Below are 24,938 nucleotides of genomic sequence, written 5' to 3' on the forward strand. Positions count from 1 at the left end.
GTACGTATGGACTCTTGTTAAGCGCCAAGGCCGGCCGGCGCACAACTGCCATGATGGTTCGTCGATGTAGCGCGACCTCCTACATACATGTAGCTTCCGACACTTGCTGTTAATAGTTCTATTTTAGCGTGGACGACGCGGGAGACTCCACGACTTGTCATTGACCAGGGGTCAGAGTGTTCGGTGTTCGGCTCTCAAACTTCAAGTAAGAGCTCGTTGCTCAAGCCATCACTGGGAAAAATGATCGGCGAGATCAGACCCGGCACGGAAACCTGGGCTGTTAAAATGTCCGACGGGCTTGGGAATTCTGGAGATCGATCGAGCCGACTTGGATGGACCGGACACAATCGTCTAAGGCGAAGTAAGTAAGCATAGATGTAAGTACTAAGCACACCCTGCTCTACAACGTGACACGCCCGAGAAGCTAACAAGTAGCGTCACAATCTGACAGTGAGGACAGTTTCAAACGGGTCTAATAAAGTAGAACATGGACGAGACAAGACAGGATCAACTTGTGACATTCCACGACACCGTCCTGCACCTCCACGGGAGCAGCACTATCCGGAGTATCGAGCAGCGACTTGACATGATAGGCGGTCGATAGTCACAGCGGCGGTCCCGAGCTAGCCAATCGGGCAGTGGTACAGGGTCCAGGGCCGAAGATGCTTCCGTCTGCATGGCGGATCTGTGTGCCAATCGACTGATGTGCTGATGACAAGTGTGTGTGCGCCAGTCCAGTTGTCTGGGTCCATGGCGACTTGGAACCAGAGGGAGGCTGTTGTCTGCTGAGCATGATGCTGCTAACTATCAGTCACAGCATTCCGTATTAGAGACGGTGCAGTCCGTAGTCGACATTGCCTTCCACTCCGTTGTGGGAAACGTAAGCATACATTGATTAATCTCCGCGGCCCGTTCTTATTACGCCTCACCCGGTGCAGGCAGGCACAGAGCGACGATCATTCTGAATCGATCGTTGACTGGAGCCCGAAGATGCAAGCAGCGCACAGGCCCGTTGATTTTAGCGAGGAATTTGCAGACAGGCTGGCATATTGATTGCAATGTACCAATTTACCGTAGTCACCGGTATTGGGGGACGGAATGATCCTGTAGCACCAGGCGGCCGACGCGGAAGAGGTCGAAGAGGAGGGTATGTGGATTGGGGAAACCCGTCATCGCACTCAATGCCCAAAACAGCTTAGACAGGGGGGTATCAGCGGCAGATACCGCCTGTGACCCTCAGGGGTGCTAGGGTACAAGAACATGCATCTGCGAGCCTGCGACCACATATTGGCTGTAGGAGGACATGGATGCCTGGCAGTTGCGTGAAGGAGGGAGGGTGTGGGCAGAAGTCGGCCAGCCCTGCGGTTGTGAGTTGTGATCAAGCTCGTGTGCTCAGCCCTATGGCTCGTTGCCGGGAACTGACTGATGTGACGAATCCTTCTCCGTACGTACGAGCTGCACGAACGATCTATGCGTCAGAACGACGCAAATAGCTTGCCGCCCTGCCGTATGGTCATTGGCCTTGTATGCCCCTTGAGGCAGAACCGGCCGATATTATGACTGTACTACTACCTAGACTCGACGGACGTGACCCAACATCAGAGAAAGATGTTGGGCGCTTGGTAAGCTGGCTGTGGTCTGAGTCGGGAGGAGTGATCTGTCACATTTTCTAATGGTGGTCGCCGTCCCGATGTTGAAGCCCTACAGCCCCTACCCAAGAGACGGGATCCGAAGGACAAGCAAGATCTGTGGGAATGGGGATTGGGTCGTCCCATCATCGAGACTGTTGTGCACCGTCCGCAAATACGATCGCGACACCAACTGATTTTCTGCGCTCAAGGTTATGTTCGGACCTAAGCGATATGCTGTGCCTTTCCGTGCATAACACAAGAGACAGCTGCGGATACGTACGCACTATTCCGTTCAGTCACAGGGCTGAGGAATGACATAACTGTTCTTGTGACCAATGGTGGGACTGATGACGATGTTGGGACTATGATTATTAGTAGTGGCAGTAGCAGTAGCATCAGTGTTCGAGTTTCCAAATGCAGATGCCACCCTTGTGCGAATGATGAGAACTTGGCCACGATGGATGGACTGCACCGCCCTCCGACGGTGCTGTATCCGTAATGATCAAATGCTATCTTTATCCCTTTGTGCTGGCTGTGCACTGCACTGCACTGCACGCACGTGCGCGTCGCGCTACGGCGACTTGGATCCGTACCTTAGCGTGCTGTAATTTTGGCCTGTAGGCCTATGGGATCAAAAATTCCAGGACGGAAGCCTCCAGGCCCCAGTCGAGATTGACCGCTACGGCAGCGCCTGCATTTAACATCAATTGCCATCTGCTGAAAGCACCCAATCAGTGCATAGCAGGGCTCACCTCTTCATGACCTACGGAGTACGTACTCGACTAATGAGCCCACAACAGTTTCACCGTCACAAAAATGCAGGCATGGCACCACAATTGGGCAATTATTGTGATCCCACGGAAATGGCCACAATGGTCACGAGGCAACAGACAGCAGGTCGAGTTATCCACTGCGGAAGCCCAAGTACTAACAAATTTAACCATTCGACACATCATTACGAAAGTACTATACGTAAGGTACGTAGTAGTCAGTGAATTGTTCCGCACGATGATCATCAACAAACGGCGTGTTTTAGTTTCCCGCCTTGGAATTCTGGGGAAGTCGAGCCGTGACCTGTCAACCTTGCCAAGCGTCACGAGGCACTCTGGCAGCGGCTCCCGACGCCATCGCGCAAGCTTAATGGGGTCCACAGTCACTCGATTGGGCGGAAATGCCAAACGAGTCTTTTTCGACTGTTCAACCAAAGTGGTTCTGTTCCTCGGCGGGGGGGGTTCTAATTGTGAATGATATCTCCGCTGCGATCAAATGGTAATTGGGTCAGTCCGCCCCGTGAATTGCTCGGATCTGTCAGTCAGGATCTGGGACTTGTCACAGATAGGTACGTAATTGCATTTGATGTCAAGGTTTGGTCGACAGGCTTCAACAAATTGCTGTGGCAGACCCCTGCTGCTGCTTCACCCAACAGACGAGATGATAAGTGATGACTGCACGGTGAATATCGACTTGATTCGCAGCATCAGGCTCGCGCACGTTGTCTGGCTGCAGGGTCCAGACCCGCCGCGGCCGACGCTGCAGAACTCGAGACAATTATTACAAGTCCGAGGAAGTTGAGCCTAGCAGGGCGTCTACTTGTAGGAACGCATCATGGCACGAGGCGAGGTGCGAATTATAGAAGGCCAAGAAGCAACCTTGTAAATACTAGTACTTGACGTAATCACTAATAGTACTATACCTTATGAATCTTGATCAATCTCCTACCAACCGACACCAGTGAATCTTCCTCCATTTGTAATTGACGGAAACTCGAACTCCGGTGCCTTACAATCTGCGATGCCCACTCACCATTTGACTTCTTTTCCGCCTCTACGGATACTCCGTATTCAATGCTACTCTAGGCTTAAGCTACGTTTACTGTCCGTGCTTTCCAAACACGCATCCGAGCTACCGTGCTCACCAAGCAAACAATGATGACAAGGCCACTGGGCAGAGAAGCGACAGGCTGCAGCGGCAATGCGACGTACGTGCGTTTTGCGTTGTATGCGCGTAGTGCACGAATTCCCGAAAAGGGGATGGCGCCAGGCATCTAGATGGGGACCCGGGTCCGACGCAGGGGCCTCGGGCTCCAGTGAGGTTCAGGCGGGGCCAGTGGATGTCGGATTTTGCTGATCTGGACTGAACATTGGGCTAATTAGTCTCATGTCCCAACTGAACAGATGAATGAGAAGAAACGATGGGAAAAGAAAAGCATACGCGTGCCCCCTGTTCACGATCTGCCGAGCAGATGGTGCGAGGCTGCGAGCACGTCAATCGGTCAGGCTCCACTGCTATGCGCTGCCTTGATTCACCTTGCAATGGCCAGCAATCCGCGTAGGTCATCCATCATTTACTCCGTATTGACTCTTGAGCGGGTGAGGGATGCTCGAGCAAACGGACGATTTGTGGATATCGCGAGGCATTCTGGGTTCCAATTTTCTTTCCTAGGAGACAGACAAGGCCTTGCCGTAGGATCCATCTCGCGTCACTTGGTGGAGCAAACCCGATCTGATGAGATTGTGTATCATCATCATGGGGTCCGATTGCGGCAAGGCCCCTGTCTTGGTTGGCCCAAGCGTGCCGATGATGGTGATAGTTACAAAACAAAGGAAAGTTCGCAACAGACAGTCGTCGAAGGAGCTGGCGGCTGCGCCCGTGAGACTGAGGATGATGAGGGTGAGGGGGAGCAGCTTGGCTTCAAGACGTCCATCAGATCGAAGCTTTAGACATGGGCTCTGGGCCCTCTGGATCCTAGCTTGTGATGGTACGTATATTAGAACGTTCACCACGGATTACTGAAGGAACTGACAAATTGATACTCGGGCGTGGGAGTACATACCTTAAGAAGCACCATGTCCATAAGATCGTTCTGTTAAGACGGTGAGGGCCAGGGTGCGGTGATCACTGATCGCCTGCGCTGCCCACGGATACGGGTCTCAGATCCTTCCCTGACCTTGACCAGGCCACCAGTGCAACGACAATTGCCGTAATGCGTACGGACGATGAAGCCCGCGTCGTGACTGGTCTACCCACGTAGTATTTCTCGTGGATCTGGCCATTTGTTGATCTGACTCTCACAGTCTACAGAGAGCGGCTTGTCACTTGGCCTGGGGACCCCTGGTCAGCCCAGACACGGTGATGGGATGTGAACAAGGCCCTGTCCAGAAAAACATTCCAGTTATTGATCGTCGTCACTGCGGTACGCGAAGTTGTAGGTGCATGTAGACAGTACACGAGACACCTTCCGCTACTGGGGGCCTTGGACAGGAGGGGCGGGGCGGGGGATATCGCAATAAGGCGCCCAACTTGGCGGGTGGACAGCCCAGACCACGGCGCGGAACAGTTCCTCAATCATCGCATCTGCAAGTCTCCTCTACATCAGCCCACCACCAAGGGATCGCCGTGCTGCCGACACCCCCCCTGCGAGATGAGGTCGGCACGGTGAGTTGTTCACCCACCACCATATACGCAGGTCGCAGGTCGCACCTCACGCCCACACAGCTTGCTGCGCTCTGGTGATGAATCTGTTTTTGGCGTCGAGCATGCGGTGCGCGTCTCAAAACGGGGAGACACCAATGGCATCCAACAATTGGCAGCAATAGCCTCTCGGCGAGGCAGAAGCCTTCTTGGCGGCAAGCCCATCCGCCTGCCTCGTGGCATTCCTCCATCTCCAGCTGTTCACGAGGCTTCGCGCTACACCCCCTCGTCCCTACGCCCCTGGCCCCCTACCCCTTGACCCTTGGCCCTGGTGGTCTGCTCTGCCTTATTCTAGCCGGGAAAGCAAAGCTCTTCTTCCCCTAAAGCCCACACCAGAACTCCCGCTTCCAGCAGCCTGCCATAATACCGGCCGACTCACACATCATCTCTTTGTTATATCTTCTTTCCAGGCCCCCATTCTCCTGCCTCGAGGCTTACCGCGGGCTATACAACTAGGCACTTCCCATGTGCTTTGGCAACAATACCACCAAACTTTGGACTCAACTCAACCTCTGGGAATGAACACAGTTCCTCACGGTACGAGCACCCTAACTGAGTACTAGCCAGCCGTAGCCTACCCTGGCTGCGAGGCGGGCCTCTTCTACTCATTCCGACGCAAGACAAGCCTGACACTTTACCAGCGAGGTGACAGCACCTTCTCGCATCGACGACATGGCAACCTTGGCAGATCAGCCTTTCAACATTCACATCAACAACAACACAATGTTTCCCCGATATCCGGAGCCTCCACACAGCGCCAGTAGTGGCAGAAATTCGCCCATGTACACCATGCCCCTGACGAACACGACAGCAGCCTTTGAGCCCTTCCTCTACGCCAGTATTTACGAAGACAGCGAGATTCGAATGCCTGGTTCCAGCTTGTCGACTGCTTCAGCCAGCTCATCAAATGCCGGCTCCCCCATCCACAACGACTGGCGCCACCTGCCATCACACACAATGGGCATGGCTCAGCCCAGCATCGTCGGCAACGACTACGGCGAGTACATGGACATTGGTCACAACGGCTATGCCGGCGCGCAAATGGAGGACATGGCACCCTTTGATTTCACACAAGCCACCAAAGGCTTTGTAGGTGAGTTTTTGCTTGTTTCCTCTCTCTCTCTCTCTCTGTCAGTCCGACCTTCGGCTGTTTCCGATGCCGTGCCCGCGTTCCGCACTGCTCCGCCACACTGTGTCCCCGGCGCCAACGTCAAGCTGCATCTGAGACATTTGGGTGCCTGAGCCACAAGCGTGATGGCCGAAGTGTCGGTCTCCCTCCAGTCGCCATGTCTTCTTCAGAAGCACAATTCCCCAGCAGCGGCAGATACGACGGCGGCTCCACTCCCTGGCTCTCAGGCTCTTCTGCCCTCTTCTCATATTCATCGCGTCTCCCACTTCCACCCACAACAACATCGATAACAAAGTGCGTATGCTGACGAACCACCTGTGGTAGATCCCGCCATGATCCAACCCACCGACTCGGGCGCGCCCTTGGCACCTCAGTACCACCAGCCTCACCCACACCATCAATATCATCCCCACTCGTATCACCCGCAACATCAGCAACCACACTCTGCCTACCCGGTGTCGCCATCACTCTCGGGGTCCTCTCCCATGGCTCGCAACAGCAGTGCCTCCCCTTCTCTACTGCAGTCGACCGCTCCTTTCCACCAAGCTCCGTTCTCCCACAGTCCCTACGCCACATCTACAATCGACCCCATGGCGCGTCGCCCCAGCATGGCCAGCTTCGTGTCGCCAACCGCCGAGAACAGCGGCGACGAGGCCAAGGAGAAGCAGCGATGCACCTACCCTGATTGCGGAAAGGTCTTCAAGGACATCAAGGCGCACATGCTCACACACCAGACTGAGCGCCCTGAGAAGTGCCCCATCCAGACGTGTGAGTACCACTCCAAGGGGTTCGCGCGCAAGTACGACAAGAACCGACACACCTTGACGCACTACAAGGGAACCATGGTGTGCGGCTTCTGTCCCGGCTCTGGATCTCCCGCCGAAAAGTCCTTTAACCGCGCCGATGTCTTCAAAAGGCATCTGACGGCCGTGCACGGCGTGGAGCAAACCCCGCCGAACAGCCGCAAGAAGACACCGATCGGCAACAATAGTGGGAAGAAGCTCACCGGCTATGCCGCTGATGCCACGGGCAAATGTAGCACATGTTCCTCCACGTTTTCGAATGCTCAGGACTTTTATGAGCATTTGGACGACTGCGTGCTACGCATCGTGCAGCAGGAGGACCCAGCCGAGGCTGTGAACGCCCAGCTTCTTGGCGAGGTCCTCAACGACAAGGACGTGCTGAAGACCCTGGCTAAAAACAAGGTCAGCGATGACACGGACCCCATGCACGAGGACGGCGAGTCTGAACAGGACGGCGAGGGCGAGCTCGACACGGACGCCCAGGCCGCAGAGGACGACCCCAAGGTCTTTGGCGAGCACCGCTCTGACGCTGGCGTGCACAAGTCGCGTGGTCTCACACATTCGCGTGGTGGTGTGCCGGCCAAGGTCAAGTCGAAGGACCGCAAGCCCAAGCGCTACCCGACATCGTGGGGCGACAACTCGGCTCGCGCCCAGAACATGAAGAAGCGCGTCATGGCCTGCTTTGACGGTTCTCGACGATTGGTCAAGGATGATATGCTTCTCTCTGTGGAGCACGAGGTCCGTCTGAAGCTGGCAGATGGGAAGCACTACGTGACCGACTTGGACATGCAAACGCTCAAGCGTGCCGAGGGATTCCTCGGTGCCACAGACGAGGAGAGGGGACCGTGGATCGCGGATGATCCCACCGACGAGCAAATCGAGCAGATGCTCAAGCTCTAAAGGCGACTTCCCCCCTCGTCGTCCGACTCACAATCAACCAGCCCGCTTTCTCCGTACACGCATGAGAAGGGCAACATGGAAACACGAACCACTCGGTGCAATTGGAGTCATGAAGCATAGCAGGGCGTCTCTGGGATAAGCGATGGGAACATTTACGACATGGAACGATTGACGATGGCAGGCGTCCCCCCCTTGGACGGGGCCGATGCGCATCTTGAGTGATACCCCCCAAATATGTTATACTACTATTACTATGACGACTATATATCACAGAAAAAAAAGGACAGGACCCTAACTTGTTGGGAAAGATTTATACTACGGCTGTTTTTCTGCTGCGCGGAATGGAACGTACATAGACTCGACGAGTCGACCTAATGGTTTACAATGTGCAGATTAATACTGCGGGAGAGACTGTCATTTCGAGTGCTAAAGATGTCTTCCTGATCTGAAGAATAGCCAGTTCTTGTTCGAGCTTGGTTTGTCGCATCCATCAAATGTGCCAGGCAATCCTCCACAGTGTGAGGGGCGCCGAGATTTTCATCGCCCGTGGGTACCACCTTATGCATACTGACAACTCACTCATCCAAATTCCCAAGAAGGCCAGGCCACGCCGGGTACTGACACAAAAGCCATTATTTGTATTTCACACACCGGATATCAGCCTCTCGTGATCTGGTCAAAGTGCACTGGCTGTGATCTCAGCCCCGTTCCATTTGGCATTGTGGCCCAAGTCAGCTCGACTCACCACAGAAGCAACTCATCAAAGACCAGTACGACGACCAAGCAGAAGACGGGAGAGACGACCAAAAGCCCACCATGTCTCTCACAGCGCGCATCTCCTTCAAGCAAGCCGACAGCAGCCTGTCCCCGGAAGACATCCTCGCCCACTCCCTCGGCGTCATCTTCACCGACGACGTCACGTGCCAGCACTCATCCGAGGGCAACCTGCTCTACACGTCGCCGCATCTCCCGCACGATCTCGAGTTCTCCTTCACCGAGCCGGACAAGTGGGAGGAGAGGAAGCTGTTCAGCCACTACCTCTGGAACGCCAGCCTGCTCCTCGCCGAGCTCATGGAGGAGGTTGAAGAAGAAGAGGACGACGACAAGGGGAGCAGCGAGTCGCGGCGGCAACGGCGATGGGATGTACAGGGCAAGACGGTGGCGGAGGTCGGCGCCGGCACGGGACTGCCGAGTATCATGGCCGGACTCCTTGGTGCGCAGACCCTTCTCGTTACAGATTACCCGTCGCCCGGTGTCATACAGACGCTGAAGGAGAATGTGGCGCGCAATTTGAAGCCGGAGAATGCGCCGTCCCCCAGAAAGGAGGATGGAGAGGGGGCAGTGGCCAAGATCACCAGGGATGTGCAGGTCCTAGGGCATGAATGGGGCCAACTCGACGAGCTGGAGGCGCACAAGGGCCTGTACCACCGTGTGCTGGTCTGTGACTGTCTGTGGATGCCGTGGCAGCACGTGTCGCTCATGCAGTCGATAGCGCACCTGTTGGCCGCAGATGGCGGGGAGGCCTGGGTTGTCGGGGGGTTCCATACGGGCCGCGCCCAGATGAAGGGCTTCTTTGACGCGGAGACGCTCAAAGAGGAAGGGCTGGTGGTGGAACGTATCTGGGAGAGGGACTGCGATGGCGTGGAGAGAAGCTGGGATCCGGAGCGGGAAGAGGAGGAACAGCATGTCAGGAAGCGGTGGCTTGTGGTGGCTGTCATAAAAATGGTTCAGCAGTGAGTGAATGAACAAAGAAGAAAAAAAGTCATCGTCATCAGACGCTCTTAATTCTGCGCTTCTATACTGGGCCCTTTCTCATCCGTCTTGCACACGAGGTCGTAGCTTATCCGTAGATTCTCTGCGCCGCTGAGGGCTCGCGCGAGGGCCACCTCTCTTCTCTGCGTGACGAGTCGGCGTAGCGCGCCCACGAGGAAGCCGGCGACAACGTCCACGGACCAGTTGTCGGGTATCAGATCCAAAACATCGTCAATCTCAAACCAGCCGCCGAATCGTTCCAAAAGCCCGCCCGTCTGCTCCACACGGTCGCTCACATCTGCTATGGCGAGGAACTCATGAAGCACGGCGTGGAAGAGTCTCCTTTGCTCGTCGACAGAGGGCAGTGACTGCGCTCGTCCCCGGCCGGCTGGCGTCGAGAAGCTGTCGATGCTGGTCCCGCCGCGCAGACAGTACGCGACGGCAGTGTCGTAATCGCCCAGCTGGTGGACGAGTAGGCGCAATGCTTCCTTGTGGTTGCGCTCCCGGCCGGAGAGAATGATGGTTTCCGGCACAAGGAGATCTGCGGGGAGGCCAGCAATGCGCTTGCGGATGGCGCCTGCGTCGTAATCGTGCGCGCCACTGAGCAACTGCAAGAGTCGAAGTCGGCTGTGATAGACCTCATCATCTGGCGGCGCATTGTCTGTCAGAAAGTGTCGATAGGTTGGTTTCGGTGCGCTCAACGCGCGGTATGCGTCATACGTGGCCATGACAGCGTCTCTGGATTCGCGTGACTCTCCAAGGCCGTCGACCACGACATCCAGGTAGTACGATATCAAGTCGTTGACGTAGGCAGTGTGCCCTTTATCGAGAACAAGGTGTTCAAGGTAGTACTTGACGGCATTGGGGGCTTCCGCTTTGAGGAGCTCGACGACTTGGTTAGGTTCGAACCGCGCCGTCTTGCCGTTGTCTTCGGTGAAGACCTGGACGCCCAGCTTTGGGTTGCGGTTCGCCAGCCACACGCCGTATTCCTGTATGAGGGACTGGTTGCGAATCCTAGCGAGGTGCTTTCGCACGGTTTGCTCACCATCTTCGAATTCGTTTCCGTCGTCTCGCTCACCCTCGATGATGCGCTTCCATGTGCCGAGCACTTCAGCCGCCATCCTGCGGCTCTGATACAACCGGCTGAGCACGTAAAGGCGGTGGTATGATTCTAGCAGGTCAACCGCTCTGTCGAAGCATTCCACGCCCTTGTCGACGACCTCGTACAGCTCTCGCCTGACCGCGCTCCTGGCGCCCAGCGACGGCGGAGCGGACTTGTCCAGCTCGAGTAATACTAGCAACAGTGCTGCGTCGACAGTCCTGAATACCTCGCTTTCGTCGGATATACTGGGCAGCCCCTTCATCCCACGCCACGAGGTGAGGAAGCGTCGTAGGAAATGTAAAACGCGGGGGCTCAGTGTGCTAACAGCATCCTTCACAGTCCGCTCAAACTCGCTCGTGTGTCGGAATGTGTCAGCTGCTTGTTTCACACCCCCATAGATCCAGATGCCACGCCGACCCTCGATGATCTCGTTGCGTACTCCAGGGATCAGCGAGAGGACCACTCTGGGGTCAAGGCTGCCTTCAATCAGAACCTCCTCCAAGGCATTCATCTCGGTGTCGGTGAACTCTTCTCCCGAGGGCGTCCTGAGCAAACTCGTGAGCAACAGTAAGCTGACCTTTTGGCGCAGATAGCCAAAGGTTAAGAATTCGAGCTCAGAGCGTGCGTCACGTCGCCGCACAGCTCCAAGGACATTGACTACTGCCCTGCGATCGAGCTTTTGGGGATGCGCATAGCCTCCGGGGCACGCCGCCTCGAGAACAGAGTCGTACCTTACGACCAAGGGGTTGCGCACTGCCCACCAGATACGGCCGCCCGCCCACACAGCAAGCTTTGTCTCTGCCTTGGCTAAGCGTCGTGCAAAGTCCTCGCCTTCGGTCCTGCGACTCGACTCCCAGCCTTCAGGTAGCGAGTCGCCGTCCTGTGAGTCGTCTCTCTCGAACAGCTCCCTTTCCTTGGACAACCGCTCCATCGATGCGTCTGTCCGCGAGTCTGCACTTTTGAGCGACAACGTGGATGCGGCTGGGCTTTTTGAGAAGGGCGTGTACCTCCTTTGACACAGCCTGAGGACGATGTCTTCCAGATCCGTCTCCTCACTTCCGGTCAACGATTTGATTCCATAGACGGTGCCGCGCTCAACCCCCTCCGCCTCGAGCCAGTGACGGTCGCTCTCGGGCCGGTCTGCGTCGAGTGATTGAATGTCCAGGCCATGTCGCAATCCATCAGGAGTCTCCTTAGCTAACGATGCAATAACGAACCCGTCATCCTCCTCCTGTAGTGCAGAAGTCGATGCTGTCATGCCCGCTTGACCTCCGTCCACCACAACATCCTTGGGATATCGCGAAAAGTTGACAGGTGCCCGAGTCGGATCGCCGTCCAGATTCACAAACATGCCAATGCATGGCTCGATGGGGCTGGTTCCCCTGATGATGAGGAACTCCTCGGGCGTCGGGGAGGCAATATGTGGTTTCAAGAAGACCTGCTTCGGCTCAGGCCGAGGTGACGTTGTCTGGCTAGGCGTGCCTGTACGTGATGGAGGCTGCGGTAGTGGCTTGTCAACTGACGGAGACGCAACGGTATCTGATGGCGACGGCGAAGGCATGGGCAGCCCAGTGTCCGGCGCCTCAGCCTCTTCCGTTTCAGCAGGTCGATCGGGGCGAACGGTTTTGAGAATTGCACCACCAAGGCTTGTACTCCGACCATGGCCATGGGCAGAAGACGAGGGTCGGGCGTGGACCGACGAGTTACTCCTAGTAACGCCTCCAGCTGCCGCCACGGGCAGTGTCTGCGCCTGGCCAACCTCTGCGGGCGGGGGCGACTCATCTTGCGACGATATGCTCATGAGCGGGATGCGTAGTTGTCGCTCAACATCGAGCAGCGAGTATGACTTGGAGTCGGCGACGCAGGCAATAGAGTCTCGACGGACAGACAGGGTGCTTCCGGGCAGCGGTATATCGTGCGCAATACGCGGTGCCTCCCCGATACGAATGGCCTGGATCATCTTGTTCATGGAGACCAAGACGGTTTGCGCTGCGGGTTCTCCATTGTTCGCGTCCAAGGGCTCGTTCAAGTCGACTCCACCGATGAAATTGCAGTTTTTCAGCTTCTTGTTTCCGTAGGCGGGACTGAGCTCGGGCAACGAGTAGAATGTGACCGTCCAATTGCATCGTATGCAAGCCTTGCCGGCACGAGGGAGTATGAGGATCTGCTGCACACCAGGCAACGTGCCAGAGAAGCCACCTGACGGTTCGGCATAGTAGGGCTCGAGGCGTGAGGCGAGGATATATACAGGTCGCGCGCTACGGTCGTTGGGATCGGGTGGTATCTGGACAAAGTGCAAGAGCTCGGATGCGCTCGTGCCAACGTAGAGGTTGTGGTCGTAGTAGTCGACGCAATTGATTTTCACGTCGGATTGCGATCCGTCGGCTGATAAGGGAACATCGTCCAAAAGTGATTTCAGAACATATGGCCCATCATCGCGCTGGTGCAGCTGCCCTTGGCCCAGGGCACTCGACGTCATCACGGCGCGCTGAGAACGAGCTCATCGAGAGGCTGCAGGCATGATAGATTCGTAGTCGATTCGAGCTGCGGAAGAGCTTGAACTCGGGGGGTTCAAGAGCGCCCAAGTGACGATGGAAGCGGTCGCTAAGTTGGGAAGATGGGCGAGGAAACCTAGATAGACGGACGGGAAGCTTTTGGCGATGTTGCAGTGCCTGGACTAGGTACGTAAGTGAGCAGGCGGCGGCTGACACTGGCACCGAGTGGAGTGGGGCGCAGCTCCAAATCCGTCCAGGGGACTGACTCTGGGACGGGAACTTTCCGTGTCTGGCCAGGCACGCTCTCCAACACGTTGCATCTAACCAACTAGTATTTAACCTCGCTCATCTAACATCCAACATTGCCCGACGACGCTGCGCTGCACCGACCACTCGATGCTCGTGGGGATAGCCGACCGAGAGCAGCATGGCGGACCCAGTCATCTTTGCTGAGCAGGCTGCTGCTGAGGCGGCGGCAGCGGCTGCGCCCACCACGGACCAAACGACACCAACCTTTGAGGGCGAGAACAAGTTTCAACATGCTATTTCCATGTGGAGGAGTATGTCCATTGCGCCCCACGCTTGATCAGTGCTGACGCCAACAGATCTTGACCTGACCAGTCTTACCTCGAAGCTCGACAACACGGCCTCCGAAATCGTCACCTACCAACGCGACTCAACCGTACAACGAAAGGAACTCGCGCAAAAGACAAAGGACTTTCGCAAGCTTGACGATGAATCCAAACTGTCGGAAGTCAAGGGGTTGCTCAAAGGTAGGGATGCCCCCAATCTCCCAGCACCAGCCAAACTAACCCATGACCAGCGTACCAGGGCTTCATCGATGTCCTGACGAACCACTCGAAATCTGTCAACTCGGCCTTCCTCCAGGCGTACACTTCGCTGTCCGAAGTGACCGACCCGTACCCCTTGCTCGAAGCCTCGGTGGATGCTATGCTCATCTCCGAAGACACGATGCCCAAGCTTACCGAGGAAAACAAGCATCTGCAGGAGAACCTGGCCAAAGTCACCTCGCAGCTTGAGGAGACGGAGGCCAAGCTACAGAGCGAGCGCACTGCTCGCAAAGAAATCGAAGACAATCTAGACACGCGCGTCAAGGAGGTCGAGTCGTCATGGTCGGCTGTGCTAGAAGAGAAGAAGGACAATTGGGAGGCCAAGGAGAAGAGCCTGGAAGAGAAGGCCGAGAACCAGGAGCGGCTGTTGAACGAAATGCGCGCCAGCTACGAGGTCAACCAGCGATTGGGCAAGTCTGCCGGCGATCAGGATGCGCAGCGCAATCATGTGTCAAGTGCGGAAGTCGAAATGCTTCACTCTGACCTCGAGAGAACCAGCGCGAGGCTGGCGGAAGTCGAGGCGCGCAACGAACAAATGCGCCTCGAGCTCGCGCAGGCCAAATCATCTGCATCGACACAGCACGCCGAGACATCGCTGGAAGCCGACCCTGGATACATGCGCATGCGCTCCGAGAATTCTTCGTTGATCAGGAAGCTGGACAATGCCCGCGTAGAGCGGGAAGGGGTCAAGAGAGAGCTCGACACCAAGTTGCGATCCATTGAGAGGGAAGCCGCCCGACTTCGGGACGAAAAGGAGGCGCTCAAGGTCAAGGTGGAAAAGTGGAGCGACTATGACGAGGTCAAGCAGGAGCTCGAGGTTCTGAAGAGCATCGAGTTTGCTACTGGCGACGACGACGAAGCAACGGACAAGGCCGAGGCTGGTGCCAAGGGCGACACGCTCGAGACAATGCTGCTCGGCCGCAACAAGAAGCTGAGCGACGAAATGACCTTGCTGCGCGTGTCGTACCAAGAGCTGGAGTCTCAGCTCGCGGCGCTTCAAGAGGATCTATCACGAACAAATGCCGAGTTGGAAAAGTCGCGAAATCTGAATGAGAAGCTGGAGTCGGACTTGGAGAATATGCACGCCGAGGGCGCCAACGCCTTTCCCTCGGGAGCGTCCGTTGCAGGAACCTACATCTCGCGCGCGCCCCCTACCACAACACGCCGGGGAGGCCGATCATCGCCTACCTCGTCCATCATCAGCGGTCTTGATCCCAGATCTGGGCCCGGAGACCGGGAGCCTGTCGGCGGCGGGTCGGGCATCCTGCCCATGGTCACGGCGCAGCGCGATCGCTTCAAGAAGAGGAACGGGGAGCTCGAGAAGGAGCTGTCGGAGACGCATCGCTCGGTGCAGCAGTTGCGGCAGGAGATTGCTGCCCTGCAAAAGGACAATCTCAATCTGTACGAGAAGACGCGGTACGTGTCGACCTATAACCGTGGCGGCGCGACGGCTTCCTCCTCGTCCACGTACGCATCCAACCCCAACCCCTCGACGGTATCGATGGGCTCGACCAGTCCAGGTCCCGAGATGGATCGATACCGCAAGGCATACGAATCAAACCTCTCGCCTTTTGCGCAGTTTAGGGGGCGAGAGTCCGCCAGAGCATATCGTCGGATGAGCATCCCTGAGCGGGCCGTCTACTCCGTCACAAGGATGGTGCTCGCATCGCGGACCAGCAGAAATGTGTTTGCGGCGTACTGCGTGGCCCTGCACTTGCTCGTCTTCCTCACACTCTACTGGCTCGGCTCCGCGGATTTCGAGCAGCACGCGACCCAGCTAGGCAATACGGCTGCGGTTGCTGGCGTGGCCGCAGGCGCTGGTGCGGGTGCAGGCGGCACCGTAGGGGATGCGCCGGCCCAGCATGGTGACTGGAAGCAGGATGGATTTCAAGGGCGATAATTAGGCATGTGTACGATTGATCTCTGGCGGCTTGATGCATGTATACCAAGACATTTGTCCACGCGTGGTCGTTTCTGTCGGTGATCTGTATGCCAATGCGTTGGGTCGGTCCACGCGCCGGCCGCCTAGGCGACCGCGTTACACCAGCCAATCAGCGGGATCAGTCTAACATATAGTATGAATCTATTTTGGGATCCGGGAGCGTCTCGGGAATTAGGATGGCAGTCGGACTGGCTCACTCGTGGCTCCCGGCTCCCGACTTCCAAGATCCAGCTGAGTATTTGCGTGTGGGGGATCTGCTAGGCGCCGGGTGGCAGCCTCTGATAAGGAGCATGGCGGACGCATAGCATGACATGCGTTTGACAGCGCAAGATTCAATGCGGGCAGTCGTGCTATGTGTGGGTTGGGATTGACCGGTGTGTATCATGGTCGGTCAGGGTTTGGCGTTGGCCGAGATGACCATCATCACTTGGATAACCGAGTAAGTTCTCGACTCGTTCGAAGCCCCACGAAACGATCTAAACATTGACACAGAACCTTATCTATCTACAGACGACTATCCCTTGTTCTCTGAAGCCTTTCACCCCATCTCGAGGCCCCATCTCGAGGCCCCATCTCGAGGCCCCATCTCGAGGAGATCCATCCCGGCGCTTACACGGCGACCAATCATGGCACACGCTCGTTGATCGGCGGCTAGCATCTGCCAAATCTACGCGCAGACAGCTTCTCGCCCAATGAATCGATTAATGCAGCTCGCCGGGCGGCTGGTGAACTTGGCGCTTGGAGTCTATATCTGAGACGCAAGGCCCGTCCTCTCTTGCTGAATCTTCTGTGTTGCCACTGTCATCCTGACAAACTTGAGAAAGACTCTTTTCCCTTTTCTTGTCTTTTCTTTGTCTTTCCTACTCTCATCTTCTTTCCCCGTTCTGTTTCGACTTTGCTTCTCAACGTCTGTTCTTGTTGTTGCAGTTGTTATATCTTCGAGTACATACACAGTTCACAAGATGCGTTTCTCCGTGTTGGTCTGCTCGCTGGCCGGCGTGGCCTCTGCGGCTCCTACGTTTCCCGACTTCAACTTGAAGAACATTCTCAACCCAGACAACACACTCGAGGCCCTGTCAGATTACTTCAACACACTGGCCACGAGAGTGCAGTTGGCCAAGGTTCTCGCAGAGCCGCCTACATGCGACGTTTCCACTGCCAAGATACCCACTGGTAGGTTCACTCAACACTCGTCCAGCCAAAGAAACAGACATTGACACAGACAGCACCTGAGCCTCTACCAAGCCCTAGCGATGGCCTCGCGGTATCGCACGTGTTCGTCGGCCGCGGCACACAGAACTATACCTGCGGGGAGGACGCCTCGGAAGCGCCCAAGGCTGCTGGCGCACTGGCACACCTCTTCGACGTGGGCTGCATCGCGGCGCTCTACCCTGATCTTCTCACACGCCTGCCCTCCATGGCTGTGCAATTCAACTCAACAGAGCTCGGTGCCTCGCCTCTCACTGCCACCGGCATCCACTACTTCACGGATGCGACAACGCCGTACTTCAACCTCGGCGGGGAGGACGTGCACTGCAAGAAAGCCAATGACACTACGGCGCCAAGCACCGCGGCAGTGGGCCAGAAGGGCGAGAGTGCTGTGGCCTGGCTGAAGCTCGACGCTGCCCCAGGGGATTCCAGCAAGATCAGGGAAGTATACCGCGTGGACACGGCGGGAGGCAGTCCCCCTGCTACCTGCGAGGGCATGGACAAGACATTCGAAGTGCAATACTCAGCTACGTAAGTGGTCTCTCTGATCGTGAATGCATGGCAATGGGTGTACTGACTCTGATTAGCTACTGGTTCTTCGATGGCGATGAGGTTGACAAGAACAGCGAGTAGGGTAAGCAAAAGGTGGATTCGGCCACGCGGACTTTTTTACTTCTGTCTATTTCGCTGTGCTTGCCACGGCGGCCAGCATTCGTATATAATAAAATACCCTTGCCAGTTCAAGACATGAGCGTATGGCAAAATGCGTAAGCCATCGTGCGGTGTCGCGTTTTCGTGGAGCCCCTCGATGTGAATGATCACGTTGGGGCAAAACTGCGCAGATCGATCACTTGATCTCAGGATTTGGAGGCATAACTCTGCAAGAGCTCTCCTACCTTATGATCTTATCCTCCACTCCTCACTCATACACTTATCGCCTTGATTCACCGCGCACGCCATCAGTCCAATGCGGTCGCTTTCATCCCAAAGTTCACGATCGCGCCTCGGGTAGGCATTTAGCCCAAGGTGCCAGTGGTGAATGGGCCGGCCGTGGGATGCCGCGCCGGTGACCAAACGAAGTTTGCGCTTCCCCAACCACGACGACCACCACATCTCCTCTCGCCGCCTCGCTGACGTGAACCTTGTGCTCGCATTCTTCTCCATCACCAAATCATTCAAAATCCTTGTTTGACCAGTGACCTTTCGGTCTCTCAATCGGTTGTTGCACCACACTTTTCGCCAGCTGGCGACAGACGTCGCTGAGTCGCAGTCCCCCCACCATCACACATTGCATCATCGGCCCCCCGAGCGATTCGACCTCCCGCCCCGACTTTGACTGTCTTCTGCCACGCTGCAGTTGAGCATGACCCCTACGTCCTGCCTCCCGACCGAATGAAGAGACAGCGCGACCAAGATACAATGGACAATGGGCCAGCGGAGCCCAGACTGAGCCCTCTACCACACGGAGCTGCTGGTGGGGCGACCCATCAAGCAGCAGCCATGTCGATGTCCACCACGCCTGAAGCTTCAAACTACGAAAACGCGCCTGACGAGGACAACATGTCGCCGTTCCCTTCCGATGCGATGCCATCCCCGAGGAAGCGCTGCAAATTAGCGCACGATACACCGGCCGTGCCGCAGTGGCCTGCTAGCGAGATTCCCGTGGAGATATTCGAGATCATCGTGTCCCACCTCAGTCGCTCCGAGATCAGGTCATTGCGACTTGTGTGCCGGGAATTCGAGGACAAGGTATCGTCGTATTACTTCAGAAATGTCGTAGTGCCCTTCCGCTCCGAACTGTACGGCACTCTACCACCCGACGAGACAGGCGTGCGCCAGCATCCTTCCTCGGCTCTCTTTAGCAACGGCGGTGGCATCTTCAAGAATTTTGGCCACCACATACTTCGCTTTGCCCTTTCGTTGGAACTGGACGAAGACGCGCTGGCGTATCCACCGGTCAAGGCTGTGCAGGAAGCCTTGCCCGCGTTCTGGGGGATCTACCGATGGCCTCACCAGTCGTACAACCGCTACACCGACCTACAGAGCATCGAGCAGACAGCCGATGAAACCCAAAGCCTGAAGCATGCGTTGTGGTGTCTAACAAAAGTGACGAATTTGGGCTTGTGCTGCGATGCGGGCTTGGGCTTCCTCGTGCGTCCCGACACCGAGGCGCGGAGTCGTGCGATTTCACGGCCAGTCTTCACCAACCAGAACTGGCGTCGGGGATCTAGACAGTCTGCCGACAACGATGCGGACGGTGACATTGTCACGCTGACCGACTTCAATGGCCTGACGCGCTCCCGCAGCAAGCTGACGTCTGACTCGATGAATCACAAAGAGCGCATTCTCGAGCGGATGATGGAGGACGTGGGCTACAGAGGGCAAGAAGTCGACGAGGCCATCCAGATCCTTCTCGCAACAGAGCACCGGGATCTCGAGAGCCTTGAACTGGGCGATGACCATGCAGTGCCGGTGGCCGACGTGGGCTCCCAAACTGGCAACGCAACACCACCGCGCCCACGATACAGAACTATCTTCGACACCATGGCTGCGCCTGAATCCATTAGCACCGAAGACGTGCGCGCCGACGACTACCACGCTCATAGAACCCATCCACGGCCTCCCCTTATGCCTGCCGATCTGACTTTGGCTCAAAAGGAGCTGCTATTGGAGTTGGAGTGGGCTCACCGCGCCATGATCCAATCCTACTTTCTGGCCATTGCGGACCAAGGACCGCCGAATTTCCTTCAGAACCTGACGACCCTCACATTCGCCAGCATCCCCAGCTGCCAGGTCCAAATCCTCAACGACCCGAGGATCTGGCTGAACTTGCCCCAGGTATCGCAAGTGTCCCTCGGTGTCATTGCCGACTGGCGCCGCATCGTCAAACGATCCCCCGGATGCATCGACGATGTACCAGTCTCCCCCGTGGAGGCGGTAGGCAAGGTGTACAACCTGATCAACAACTGCATCGGCCCTCAGTCCAACATTGAAAGCCTGCACTTTGAGTGGATATGTGGCGGCGAGTTCGCCCCGAGCTCTGCCCAGCGCAACCAGTACGTGCTGCCGGCCCCTGTCGTCGACCGCCCTCGGGACCTAATGGTCAATGGGTTCGCCAAGGACAACCAAGGGGCGTTGCTGTTCCTGCCGCACATCAAGCATCTCTCCCTCAAGAATTGCTGGTTCACCCCCGACGCATTCCTGCAAACGATCCGTCGCATGGGCCTCGCCTCCCTGGAGAAGCTCGAGCTCGAGTCCGTGTCACTCTCAGGGCCCGTGACACCGGCCGACCAGCCACCACAGCACCCTCCCGTTCACATGCCGGTGCCAGTTGGTCTTTGGGCTCACAACCAGCCCCTGCCCGTCCACCACCCGGCTCAGAACAACGAGGGCACCGCGGAAGAAATAGGTATCGAGGGGGACCCTCGGTGGTTCACGTGGTCTCACATGGTAGGGCACTTTTGCAGCAACACCGCTGCTCGGGACGAGAGTGTCGACCGAGCCGAGCTTGCTGGACGACGGGCCCTGGCCGCGTCCGCACTGAGCAAGTATGTTCCTGACGCGATCCGGCTCGTCGAGGATGAGGGTCTCTATAAGATACGATGCGCCTCGTTCAAATCGTGCGGCTACATCTGGGTCAAGCATCCCAAGGTCAACACCAGGGTCCTCATGCCCCCTGATATCGCAGACGTCGCCCGTACGCCGACGTTGCCAGCGGCGCCGGCGCGGCTGGTGCTAGGCATGCAGAGCTGCAAGGATGGACTGGCTGGCCGCATCTTGCCCTATGTTAGCGAGGTCGACAAGGACATTTTGGAGAATGTGTATGGCATGAGGTTTGGATGGAGCGACGTGTACGATGGCAGCGTCATTGCGGATGCGATACTGGATGGCATTGACGCGCCCGGCGCGGCGCGGTTCACAGGCGTTGTCAATTCGCCTGGGCAGTAGTGAAGGGTCTGATGGCCTTTGGATTTGGTCTACCAATAGCGATTTACGGCAGAAGGCATGGTCACCACACCACGTCTTAGAGAGCGTTGGAATTATGATACCCCCATCCGCATACACCACATGACAGGACAAGACAAGTAAGAGCGCCATTCACGTAAAAGTTTCTCTTGTGAGGTCTTTCCATTGATCTAAACCTCGTCAAAGAAAGCCTCGCCATGTGCTGCTGTCCCTGGGAATGCCACCGTGTACACCAAAGAAAACAAAGGAGCTTCCTGTCCACCCGTTCGTTGTTTTGTTTTGTCTCGTGTCAAACGCCGTCCAGAATTTCGTGAGATGGATGAATGCAGAAGAAGTTTGGGGGGTGTTTTGTATATTCAGCATCTAAGCGGCGGTAATGGCCTTGCGGGTGCGGACACCACGCTGCCTCGAGTTGAGGCGGATCTCCTCGCGGCCGACAACCTGGTCCGACTTGTGGACGACCTCCTCGCCCTCGGTGAGGATGAGCTCAATGTGGCAGGGGCAGGACATGTAGGGGTTGATCTGGGTTGCGTTAGCGGGGCACAATGAGAGGCATTTCCGGATGGACATACACGACCGTGGGCACGGTATGTGCGGCGGCGCTGCTTGGGGGCCTGGTTGACCTGGATGTGCTTGACAATCAGGTTGCCAGTGTCGAGACCCTTGGCGTCGGCGTTGGCCTCGGCGTTCTTGAGGAGGCCGAGGATGAACTCGGCGCTCTTGACGGGCCAGCGGGCCTTGGAGACACCAAACTGTTTGCCTGTGCGCGGGACGTTAGTCCTCCTATTCAAAGATAGATCCTCGAAGCCTCCCCCCCCACAAGGGGAAGACTCCTCTACAGGCCCTTTGCGTCTCATGTGTATTCCGTACCTTGGGCGGTGCGGCCAGTCGAGCCGGCGTAGCGGCGCATGGGGACGGCCTCCTTGTGCTCCTGGACGTTCTCGAGGAAGGCGACGGCGCGCTGGAGCTTCCAGCCGTTGATGGCCTGGGCGGTCTCGCGGGTGTTCTTGAAGGAGACGCGGAGGTAGGCACCGCGGGCGCGGGCCGACTTGGCGGGCTCGATCTCGGTGGCGGCGTAGCGGACCTGCATGGGTGACGATGGTTAGCTGGGAGATGTTCTCGTCTCGAGGAAATTGGGGACCTGGTCGGTCACGGCGTGTTGCGGTCGATCGAACAGCTGGCGACAAAGATTCGTCCTTGTGGTGTAATCTTGTGATTTTTCGATGGACGTAGTTCGACAGCAATTCGATCGACCGCAACAGCCGCAGGGGCGTCGGCACTCACCATTGTGACGGTGCTGTGAGGTTAGTGGGGAGATGAGGTTCAACGAGTCGTCTTCGGCTGGCTGAGGTTTGAGAAATTGCAACTTTTGCCCAATAGTGGAGGGGACGCCAGGCGGGCGCACTGCAGATCCACTCTGGTGATTTGTTAGGGTTTGGGTGCCCTGCGACTGTTCAAGGCGCAATCGACGGCCACTTGGGCTGAAATGACCAAGGGAGGAATGAAAAAGAGAGTAGACTGGAATAATGTCAAATTGAGATTTTCCCTCGCTTCAATTGATCTTGTCGTTTCTGAAAGATGCTTTTGTGCTGATTCTCAATCGCACCCAGACGGTGGGCAGAATCACGTGCGTCTGCCCGACTGCTGACTAACAATCTCCATTCTTGGCGCCGGAAAAGGTTCGGTCTGATAAGCTCTTATCGGCTCCAAACGATGTGGAGACGGACGGCCAGCCATCCGCCTGCGACCAAAATTTTGAAGCTCTAAAAATTTCTTCCGTTCTGCGAGGCTACAGTATTAATCTTTCGGTCCCCCCCCCAATTCCACGTCAAGCCGCGTCCATTCGTGCGAACCGATCGATCGCATCGACAAGTGAGACGCCTGCATCTCACTATTACACTATTTCCATTCGTCTCTTGACAACCGGTTCTTGACAATGCCTCCTTTCGGACGTGGTGCTCCCCGCGGTGGTGGCGGCGCCCGAGGTGGTCGCGGAGGATTTGGCGACCGTGGAGGTCGCGGCGGTGCCCGTGGAGGCCGTGGAGGCTTCGGTGACCGTGGCGGTCGCGGTGGCTTCGGTGGTGGCCGTGGTCGTGGTACGCAATGACGGCCTTTGTTGCCAGCTCGATGCAAGAGAAAAGAAACTAATCGTGACTCCAGGCGTTGGCAAGCCCATGGGCCGTGGAGGACCTCGCGGAGGCGCTCGTGGTGGCCGCGGCGGCGGTGCCGGCCAGAGGGGCGGTGCCAAGGTCATCGTTGAGCCTCACCGTCACCCTGGTGTCTTCGTCGTGCGCGGCGGCAAGGAGGATGGTATCGCGACCCGCAACATCACCCCTGGCGAGTCTGTCTACGGCGAGAAGCGCGTGTCCGTCGACGAGGTCCAGACCAACGAGGACGGCAGCCAAACGACCACAAAGGTCGAGTACCGCACCTGGAACCCCTTCCGTAGCAAGCTCTGCGCTGCGATCGCTGGTGGTGCCGACGACATCTACATGAAGCCTGGCTCGCGCGTGCTGTACCTCGGTGGTGCCTCTGGTACCTCCGTGTCCCACGTTGCCGACCTTGTCGGTCCCACTGGTTTCGTCTACGCCGTCGAGTTCTCCTCGCGCTCCGGCCGTGATCTCGTCAGCATGGCCTCGAAGCGCACCAACGTCGTCCCCATTGTCGAGGACGCCCGTCAGCCCGCCCGCTACCGCATGGTGGTCCCCATGGTCGATGTCATCTTTGCCGATGTGGCCCAGCCTGACCAGGCCCGTATCGTTGCTATGAACGCCAACTGGTTCCTCAAGGCCGGCGGTGGCGTGTTGATCTCCATCAAGGCCAACTGTATCGACTCGACGGCCCCTGCTGCCGAGGTCTTTGCCGCCGAGGTCCAGAAGATGCGCGCAGACGGCATCAAGCCCAAGTTCCAGCTTACTCTGGGTGAGTCTTCCCAAACTTCAAATCCTACAGGAAGAGTCGGCTAACAAAACCAAGAACCCTTTGAGCGTGATCACTGTCTTGTCGCTGGCATCTTCAACCGCACACAAAAGTCGGCTTAGATTTTCTTTGATACCATGTTGGAGGAAGTATAAGACTATTGTTGGCTCAGCAAACGGGTCATTGATGACAATTGCTTTCGACTGGGGCGCGCTGGGCGTTTTACGGATTTGGGCATTTCCTGTCTTTTTGATGTGTATCTACAGGTATCTATGGCGTCCTGGACATCACCATATGATGTTTTACTCCATCTCTGTTTGCACCTTGATGTCACTGATGCTGTGCGTGCCGTTGTTCTAGACTACCTCGTGCATGAGAGACGGAACCCCCCCTCGGTACTCCCCGTCCGTCCGTCCGTCCGGACCAAACAATCAATCGCAAGAGCGCCGCGAGACCCTGTCGATGATGGCTGCATGCCATGCTATACCGATACCAAAAGAATCCATTCTGCATGAACCGTCGGGACTCGTACTCCGCCGAGAGGAGCAGTTTTCGTTCGAGGAGCTTTCGCGCCGTGTTCCCCACGTTCCTACGGGGTCCGCGAGGAATGGTGTCTGGGCGTCCGATGCATATTGGCCCGCAGACACAGATCAAGTGGATTTCCCATGCACCCATGCCTGTTTTAAGCTTTATCTCAGGCAGGAGGACAGTGGCCAGACGCCTCGAAAAGAGACAACCACTATCAAGATCCCCGATCACGCCCTAGAG

General features: G+C 56.8%; 8 protein-coding genes across 8 annotated transcripts; 6 read left to right on the top strand and 2 right to left on the bottom strand.

Moving 5' to 3' along the window:
- Positions 1–5,774: 5,774 nt before the first annotated feature.
- F5Z01DRAFT_730429 (putative C2H2 finger domain protein) lies at positions 5,775–7,934 on the top strand (the record flags this gene model as incomplete). Its single annotated transcript, XM_046266694.1, has 2 exons — positions 5,775–6,311; positions 6,615–7,934. The coding sequence occupies 2 exons, from the start codon at positions 5,775–5,777 to the stop codon at positions 7,932–7,934; spliced, it is 1,857 nt and encodes a 618-aa protein (XP_046114318.1).
- Positions 7,935–8,342: 408 nt separating this feature from the next.
- Positions 8,343–9,693, top strand: F5Z01DRAFT_373493 (uncharacterized protein). Its single transcript, XM_046259358.1, has one exon. The coding sequence runs from the start codon at positions 8,751–8,753 to the stop codon at positions 9,669–9,671; it is 921 nt and encodes a 306-aa protein (XP_046114319.1). The 5' UTR covers positions 8,343–8,750; the 3' UTR covers positions 9,672–9,693.
- Positions 9,694–13,540, bottom strand: F5Z01DRAFT_373532 (uncharacterized protein). The gene has a single exon (XM_046259361.1). The coding sequence runs from the start codon at positions 13,265–13,267 to the stop codon at positions 9,716–9,718; it is 3,552 nt and encodes a 1,183-aa protein (XP_046114320.1). The 5' UTR covers positions 13,268–13,540; the 3' UTR covers positions 9,694–9,715.
- F5Z01DRAFT_373533 (Golgi membrane protein) lies at positions 13,538–16,231 on the top strand. Its single transcript, XM_046259362.1, has 3 exons — positions 13,538–13,843; positions 13,889–14,056; positions 14,107–16,231. The coding sequence occupies exons 1-3, from the start codon at positions 13,711–13,713 to the stop codon at positions 16,032–16,034; spliced, it is 2,229 nt and encodes a 742-aa protein (XP_046114321.1). The 5' UTR covers positions 13,538–13,710; the 3' UTR covers positions 16,035–16,231.
- Positions 16,232–16,905: 674 nt separating this feature from the next.
- F5Z01DRAFT_373498 (uncharacterized protein) lies at positions 16,906–18,050 on the top strand. Its single transcript, XM_046259359.1, has 3 exons — positions 16,906–17,249; positions 17,303–17,816; positions 17,873–18,050. The coding sequence occupies exons 1-3, from the start codon at positions 17,039–17,041 to the stop codon at positions 17,916–17,918; spliced, it is 771 nt and encodes a 256-aa protein (XP_046114322.1). The 5' UTR covers positions 16,906–17,038; the 3' UTR covers positions 17,919–18,050.
- Positions 18,051–18,869: 819 nt separating this feature from the next.
- Positions 18,870–21,233, top strand: F5Z01DRAFT_629609 (F-box domain-containing protein; the record flags this gene model as incomplete). The annotated part of the gene is made up of 1 exon (XM_046261668.1): positions 18,870–21,233. The coding sequence occupies one exon, from the start codon at positions 18,870–18,872 to the stop codon at positions 21,231–21,233; it is 2,364 nt and encodes a 787-aa protein (XP_046114323.1).
- A 381-nt stretch (positions 21,234–21,614) lies between these two features.
- Positions 21,615–22,538, bottom strand: F5Z01DRAFT_640296 (ribosomal protein L22/L17; the record flags this gene model as incomplete). Its single annotated transcript, XM_046262512.1, has 4 exons — positions 21,615–21,773; positions 21,824–22,011; positions 22,122–22,335; positions 22,536–22,538. 4 exons carry the CDS (start codon positions 22,536–22,538, stop codon positions 21,615–21,617), a joined length of 564 nt encoding a protein of 187 aa, XP_046114324.1.
- Positions 22,539–23,162: 624 nt separating this feature from the next.
- On the top strand, positions 23,163–24,417 carry F5Z01DRAFT_373503 (Fibrillarin). The gene is made up of 2 exons (XM_046259360.1): positions 23,163–24,173; positions 24,228–24,417. Exons 1-2 carry the CDS (start codon positions 23,426–23,428, stop codon positions 24,290–24,292), a joined length of 813 nt encoding a protein of 270 aa, XP_046114325.1. The 5' UTR covers positions 23,163–23,425; the 3' UTR covers positions 24,293–24,417.
- The last annotated feature ends 521 nt before the right edge of the window (positions 24,418–24,938 follow it).

This window comes from Emericellopsis atlantica, assembly GCF_019669845.1.
Source record: "Emericellopsis atlantica unplaced genomic scaffold F5Z01scaffold_37, whole genome shotgun sequence".
Lineage (NCBI taxonomy): Eukaryota > Fungi > Ascomycota > Sordariomycetes > Hypocreales > Bionectriaceae > Emericellopsis > Emericellopsis atlantica.

Coding starts and splice junctions, on each gene's coding strand:
- F5Z01DRAFT_373493 (XM_046259358.1), top strand. CDS start 8,751: ATGTCTCTCACAGCGCGCATCTCCTTCAAGCAAGCCGACAGCAGCCTG.
- F5Z01DRAFT_373532 (XM_046259361.1), bottom strand. CDS start 13,267: ATGACGTCGAGTGCCCTGGGCCAAGGGCAGCTGCACCAGCGCGATGAT.
- F5Z01DRAFT_373533 (XM_046259362.1), top strand. CDS start 13,711: ATGGCGGACCCAGTCATCTTTGCTGAGCAGGCTGCTGCTGAGGCGGCG. Junction 13,844..13,888: donor TGCTATTTCCATGTGGAGGA/GTATGTCCATTG, acceptor TGACGCCAACAG/ATCTTGACCTGACCAGTCTT. Junction 14,057..14,106: donor AGTCAAGGGGTTGCTCAAAG/GTAGGGATGCCC, acceptor ACCCATGACCAG/CGTACCAGGGCTTCATCGAT.
- F5Z01DRAFT_373498 (XM_046259359.1), top strand. CDS start 17,039: ATGCGTTTCTCCGTGTTGGTCTGCTCGCTGGCCGGCGTGGCCTCTGCG. Junction 17,250..17,302: donor CACTGCCAAGATACCCACTG/GTAGGTTCACTC, acceptor TGACACAGACAG/CACCTGAGCCTCTACCAAGC. Junction 17,817..17,872: donor GAAGTGCAATACTCAGCTAC/GTAAGTGGTCTC, acceptor GACTCTGATTAG/CTACTGGTTCTTCGATGGCG.
- F5Z01DRAFT_373503 (XM_046259360.1), top strand. CDS start 23,426: ATGGGCCGTGGAGGACCTCGCGGAGGCGCTCGTGGTGGCCGCGGCGGC. Junction 24,174..24,227: donor CAAGTTCCAGCTTACTCTGG/GTGAGTCTTCCC, acceptor AACAAAACCAAG/AACCCTTTGAGCGTGATCAC.